A 6,812-nucleotide genomic window follows, 5' to 3' on the forward strand; every position below is an offset into this window, starting at 1 on the left:
ATACGTGCGCTCGTGCCTGCATCCGTACGCGACCATCACTCCTATCTTTCGCCCCTGCTGATCCCTCGTCCCTCGTCCCTGGCCGTATCGAGCCCATCGCCCGCGCATGCGGTTGTCGTCGAGATCGAGCGGCCGGTAACCGCGGGTCGTGATGAATCGAGGCCGCCGATTTGCCAGATGCGAAGTCGTCGTCGTGGGCCAGAGCAGAGCCGCCGATAACATGCTGGTGCCGACTGAGCCCTGTTCTCGTGCGCGATGTCGTTGCGGCTATGCGGACCGTCGGCGGCCGGGTGCTGGAGGATATTCCGTGTGTGCCATGCCGAGCCGGGGGAGGGTGAGGTCGTCGAGGCGAGAGCGAGAGGCCACCGCACTGCCACCGGGCGTTGAGTAGCGCAATCAGGTGCGTGTCCGGACGCACGCGAAGTCAGAGCGCCACATCCCCCCCCAAGTAAAAACCAGTGACCCTCCCGGGTCACTACCGGGGAGTAAAGGCGAAGCGGGAGCGATGGGTCAAATAGCGAAATAAATCTATGAGAGACCTGGTTCTGGGAGCCAGAGCCGAACGGGCGTCAGTGCGACGGCTCGAAAGCACGATTGAGCACATGTGACAGCATCATGGGGTGCGAGAGCGCCCTCAGCAGGTATCCGAACAGACACGGCGAGGAAGTGGTAGGGGAGATAGACGACAGAGGAAAGGCAGAGAAGGATGCGGAAGAGGACGACCAAAGTCGTCCGGTAGAAAAGAATTCACGCCCTTGGGAGCGTAGAGGCGCTGTGAACGAACAAGTCGTTGCCAGCGGCAGAGAACGGGAGCGGGTCGAAATCCGGCGACTGATCTTCGGAAGGGCTGTCGACAGTAGCGGCCGCGAGTTCCTTGTTTGAGAGGCCGGTAAGGTGAGTGACGTCGACGTTAATTGTAGCGCGGGCGCAATAAGGAACGAGGCGAGCAGCGGTGTAACGAAGACGAGAGAGGGAACCATCGAGTTCAGCGAGGATGTAAGCGCCGCCGGTGTTGCGTCGGATGACTACCATCGGGCCGAGGTATCTTGGGTTGGTCTTGCCGGATAAGTTCTTTTCGTTCTCGGAGTTTCGTACTAGAACCAGGGCGCCGGGCTGGAAGTCATAATCGATGATTTTGGTCGCGTTTTGGATGACCGATCGAGAGGTAGAGGCTATGCGGGCGGCAAAAACCTGATCGCGGAGGCGTTCGAGATCGACTTCGCGTTTCTGTAGAGCACGAGCGCGTATTGCGAGGAGATCGGTGGTAGCAGTCGGAAGTGCGCCTGTCGGGTAGTTCACGAGCCAAGTCGCTTCTTCAAGGTCGAAGGGCAGCACTGGCTCAACGCCATGGGCCATATAGAATGGCGAGTGCCCGGTGGCGCGCTGGACGGTGATGTGTTCGGCCCAAAAGATGTGGTGGGCATATTTGTACCAGTGAGCGGTATCGTCCCCGGCGGTTTTGACGATGGCCTCGCGAACGTCGAAGTGACGACGCTCGACGAGGTTAGCGCGGGAGTTATAGGGGGAGATCCGAATGTGATGTATGCCGTACTTGTTCGCAAGCCAGGTGACAGCCGCGATGAATTGTGGACCATTGTCGGTGACAACCTCCTCGACGCCACCCCACCGACAGAGTATATCTTCGAAGAGCCACCACCCGATCTGTTCAGCGTTTTCGACGCGAAGAGTGCGCCATTCGGGCCATCCGGTGAGTGAACAGCGACCGTGGACAATGTATCTGAATTTGTTGGCAGGCGGCATGTGCATCGTGTTGCAGTAGACTTTGTGGAAGAGCGGAGCGGGGTAGGCGACAGTTGGCGGGATCGTGACATGGTGGGTGCGGCGGCGTTGACATTCTAGACAAGTGTCATCGAACCAGGAGACGTCGGCGTCGAGGTGGGGCCACCAGAAGCAGAGAAGAAGCTGTCGCCGTGTCGCAAACTTCCCTTTATGCCCAAGCGAGTCGTGAGCCTGTTGTAACAGCGAGAGTCGGCGTGGAGGGTCGAAAATGACAAGCTGGTGCGCGCCATCGAGACCGCGCTGCCAGAGACGCTCGTCAAACAGGAAGAAGTCGTGGGCGTAGCGGATAAAACCCTGAAGCTGGGCGGAGTCAAGAGGGAGTTTCGCCAGCGGGTCGCGTAAGTAGGCCTCGACCAATCGAACGCGGGTGTCGACGGCGACAGCCTTGTCATCCCGTGGCAGTAGCGCGGGCGTCAAGGAGGTGTCATCGGGAACCAAGGCAACGGGTAAGTTGACGTTAAATGCGGTGGTAGTCGGTGGAGCGTGGATGATGAGACGTGGCGAGAGGCGTGAGGTGACAGCAAGAGCGAAACCGCAGGCTTCGTCGATCCAAGTATCGGCGGCGTCGGCGGTGTCCACTCGTTCATGGTCAGCAGGCAGTCGCCAAGAGAGGCCATCAGGGCCCTTATGCAGAGAGGCAGGGATATGCTCGAGGCGGAAGTCGAACAACTGGATGGCGGCAATCCAGCGGTTGATGGTGGCGTTCAGCTGGAGATCGGGATTGGTGAGCATTCCCTTAATGCTCGAGGCGTCCATTTCGACCACCAGATCGGCCACGCCTAGAAGGTGGATACGTTCTTCGCGAAGCGCCCGAAAGAGGCCGTATAGCTCGATCTTTGGCTGACTGTACCGGGATTCCCGCTCGTTCCATGGGATCGATCCGAAGCGAGCGGGGTACCGTCGTCCGTCCGCTCCGAGTTGAGACAGGACGTAGCCAACCGTGATGAGAGATGAGTCGCCCGCGAGATAGACTGTACGGCCGCATGAGTAGTCGATCGGCCGTAGCGCACGAGAGGTGGCAAACGCGTGTTTGAGCTCGTCCATAGAACCCTGCTGCACTGGGCCCCAGTCGAACGGTGCGCCCTTCTGCGTAAGACGAACCAGCGGACGAGCAATACGGGCGAAGTCTTTAATGAATACGCGCATGACGCCGCAAGTGCCGAGGAACGATCGGACATCGGTGAGAGTGGAGCAGGGCGGCCAGTCGAGAATGACGCGGATCCGGGATTGATCAGGAATCCGTCCTTCATACGAGCAGTGATTGCCAACGAGTTCGATTTCGGGCGTACAGAGGAGAGATTTTGGTCCGGAGAAGGTACCGCCGAACATTTGCATCCGGTGCAAGATTCTATGCATCGTCGTCAGGTGCTCGAAGACGAAGCGGCGTATACCAGCGTTTTCGGGAATTGTGTCGAAGCCGCCAGTGTCGGACTCGTATCGCGATCGCGGGCCCTTGACGGGTACATCATCAATGTATGGCGTGGTGTGCTGCGGGATTTCGTCCTGGAGGATGAACGTCACGTCCCCTTGCATAATCTGCGCTGCGTTCGTGTAGCCCATCGGGATGGCGGTGAGTCGGAAGGTGCCGAGAGGAGTCTGGAATGTAGTGTAATCGCGAGATCGGACGTCGAGTGAGCGCTGATCGAAGGCGACGAAAAGGTCCAAGATGCCGTAGCACGCGCGACCAGCGAAGTCTTCCGCCATTTGGTCCATGTTCGGCGGAACAGCGGCGTCGCGAATCGTAACACGGTTGAGGGGCTGTAAGTTGTGGACGAGGCGAAGTGATGTACCGTCCTTCTTCAGGACGCAAAACCAGGCGGACCGATAGGACGAGTTGGACGGTTCATAGGTGCCGGCGGTGATCTTCGACTTGATGATCTCAATGACACGATTGCGGATACCAGGGGGAAGTGGGATGTTTTTGAGGACCCAGGGAACGTGCTCGACAGTTGGTATTCTGATGGGGTCAAACCATTCGGCGGAGAAGGACCCTTTCTCGGTTTCGTCCCAGGCGAACGCAAGCTCGTTCTCACGAATGATCCAGTGAGCCAGGTCGATCTCGTCAGCCAGCAAGAAGTTGGTCGGGTCGATCTTCTGCACAAGCATCCGCTCTGTGGTATAGCGGACGCCAGGCGAGAAGGGAGGCGGAGTCGTCGGGAGCGGTTTCATGTTGGATAGGATGTCAGGTGGACTCCGGCGGACGATGCGGAATTCTTCAGGAGTAGTTGCCGAGACGGGGAAAGTGCGCTTCGAGACTTTTTTGTACTTTGTGCCGAACGCGGAAGCGCCATTGTCGGCAGACGGAAGAGAAACAAAGCTGAAAAGTTCAAGGTCAAAGACGGTGGCGCGGTGAGAGAGCTTGATGCCGCCAGATGATGCAGCACCTTGAGTAAGGTAATGGTACAGAGAGTCGCCAAAAAACGAGAAGAGAGACGGAGGAATAAGCGCAGACGGTGGGGGAGAGGGAGGCGGTGGCGGCACTTTTGAGGCCCGGGTTGCACACGTGTCACTAGAAGCGGGAGAAGGGGCAGAAAGGCGAGAAGAACATGCCGGAATGGGAATGGGCGCGACTTGACAGATATAGATGTTGATTAAGTTGGCTGGAGTAGTGATCAGAGAGCCGAAACGGAACGAGCGAAACCGATCAAGAGAGTACTGAGATGGGGAAGAAAGTTGAGGACAGAAAGGATAGAGGTGCTTTCGGAGGGTAAATGATTCGCGGGGCATGCGGCGCAGTCGTGGGTGGACGAGGTCCCGGGGCAGCGGTTGCGGCAGGGATCTGTGCTGATCGTACAGTAGCTGATGTTGGGAGAGCGGCTGGTGCCGACAATCGCAGAGGTGCGGGAGGTGGTGAGTCATCGAGACCAGGTGAGGCCTCTCGGATAGGCGATGGGATGGGACGGTTGCGAATATTGTCGTTAGCGCGACCGTTGTGCTGCTCGTCGGCGAAGCGAACGGCCGGCTTGCCTTTCGTCGACCGCGATGAACTCCGTATCTTCTCAACCCCTTCCGCCACGTCGGCACGTCGCTTGCTGATCTCCGCTTCCAGGACAGGAATTCGCGAGTCCCCCGTTGCGCACATGGCAAGCTGAGCGCGCAGATATCCCTGAATCGGGTCGGTATCGTCTTCCTCGAGTTCTACAATGCGTGCTGAGGCCAACGGAGAGCTTTCGAAGGAGAAGCCAGAGGTGGAGACACCAGAGCATGGGGCCGAAAATTCGAGAAAGTTGCTAGTGAGGTGCGGTGGCTGATCGCGATTTGGCGGCGGTGTGTCGTTACGGGTGGCAGCGGCTGCCTGGCCGGGATGCGCTCGGTGCCATTCGTCCACGCGTTCCTTCATAACAGCGCCGGGTCGAGTGCGGCTGCCGGGGATGTATGAACCGTTGGGTAGAGTGAGTCGGCCATCAGCGCCGCGGGCGATTAATTCTAGCTGGAGGTATCGAGCAACTTCGGGACAGTTCCGAACATAACACGAGCCTCCGCAGAAGTGACAGCCGTCGGTCGTACTAGGGCGCGGCTGAGAAAGAGTTCGAGGAGCAGCCGGAGTTGCCGCCGCGGCACCAGAAGCCAGATTCGCCATGAGCGAAGTGAACATAGCCTCCATGGAGGCCATGCGTGAGTCGAGAGCTGAGGTCTGCACGTTCAGCGCCGTCTGTACTGCCGAGGATAAGTCCTCCTGCCTGATTGTGGTAGTAGCGAAACTGGAAGGCTCGAGTAGTGAAGCCGCGCCGCGATGGCCTGAGAGACCTTAGCACGGTCATAGGCGAGCTCACTGTCATGATCAGGGATCGTGAGTGCAAGGCGCATTACGAGAGTTCGCCGAAGGTCGCCAGCCATGAACCCCCGCAGGTACGCGTCGTTGGCATCGTTGTCCGAGAAGATCCGGCCTGCGTGCTTTTGAAGGAGGTCGTCGGCGAGTACCTTGAACCGGCGGTTGTATTCACCGAGCTCGGCCCGAGAGGTGATGACGGAGGCAGCGCGTGCCCTGACGAGAGCCTCAAGATCACCGCGCGTGGTTTGACCTTCGATCGCGGCGCTGGGATACAGTTTGATGACCTCCTCCTTGAATTCAGCCCAGGATTTCGTGGCGTCGGTGAATGCATTGGTAGACTTCCAGACGCGTGCTTCAAGATGAGGGAGGTAGCGTAGAGATGCGTTGATCTTGTTGCGATCAGAAGTGACGCCATGTTCGACAAACAGGCGCTCGAGTTTGTCGATGTAGCCCAGGAGATCGGCAGTAGTTTTGAAGACCGGCGCACTGCGATCGTGTCGCGCAGGCATAGGAGTCGCCATGGTAGGGGTACCGGTGAGAGAGTTACTAGGGATAGGTGACTGGGGAGTGATAGACGGGTGCGGCGGAGGCAAAAGCTGCGCAGCCGCCTGGAGTTCTTCCTGGAGGGAGCGGGAGTGACTGGAGAGGGATGACAGAGGCGCTGGAGGCTGAGTCGGTGTAGTAGTAGCTGCTGAGATATGTCGTCGAGGGAGGAAGCGACCACGAGCGTCGCGAGGCAGAGACGTGATGATTGATTAAGGTATGGTGAAGATCGGCAGGTTGCGAGCTCGAAAGACCCTCGCGGTGGGCTCCAGTTGTAGTGGTACGAGGCCGGTGGGGTGGACCAAGCAATGATGAGTGTATGCGAGTCCTCGAGGCGCCGCAGAGGCTGCCGAGATAGCGGATAGTAGTGTAGATGAACAGAGATGGGGGACAGGGTTTCGACGGCTAAGCTGGAGGTCGGGCGGTTGCTACGCTAGTTTCGGTCGCTGTGTTCGGTCGCAGATGACGGGGACTTCGTGTATACGCTAGGGTGAGCCTGTGCTATCGCTAGTGTACATAGATATCGAGGATTTATACGTGCGCTCGTGCCTGCATCCGTACGCGACCATCACTCCTATCTTTCGCCCCTGCTGATCCCTCGTCCCTCGTCCCTGGCCGTATCGAGCCCATCGCCCGCGCATGCGGTTGTCGTCGAGATCGAGCGGCCGGTAACCGCGGGTCGTGATGAATCGAGGCC

The 6,812-nt window shown here is 58.7% G+C and overlaps 2 protein-coding genes across 2 annotated transcripts; both read right to left on the bottom strand.

Annotated features, from left to right (window-relative positions):
• Positions 1 to 897: 897 nt before the first annotated feature.
• On the bottom strand, positions 898 to 1,980 carry PUNSTDRAFT_26530 (uncharacterized protein; the record flags this gene model as incomplete). The annotated part of the gene is made up of 2 exons (XM_007384659.1): positions 898 to 1,611; positions 1,732 to 1,980. Coding segments are annotated over 2 exons (963 nt in total), but the record flags the coding sequence as incomplete, so codon positions are not given.
• Positions 1,981 to 5,691: 3,711 nt separating this feature from the next.
• Positions 5,692 to 6,021, bottom strand: PUNSTDRAFT_16640 (uncharacterized protein; the record flags this gene model as incomplete). Its single annotated transcript, XM_007384660.1, has 1 exon — positions 5,692 to 6,021. A coding segment is annotated over one exon (330 nt), but the record flags the coding sequence as incomplete, so codon positions are not given.
• Positions 6,022 to 6,812: the final 791 nt, after the last annotated feature.

The sequence above is a fragment of the Punctularia strigosozonata genome (assembly GCF_000264995.1).
Source record: "Punctularia strigosozonata HHB-11173 SS5 unplaced genomic scaffold PUNSTscaffold_8, whole genome shotgun sequence".
Lineage (NCBI taxonomy): Eukaryota > Fungi > Basidiomycota > Agaricomycetes > Corticiales > Punctulariaceae > Punctularia > Punctularia strigosozonata.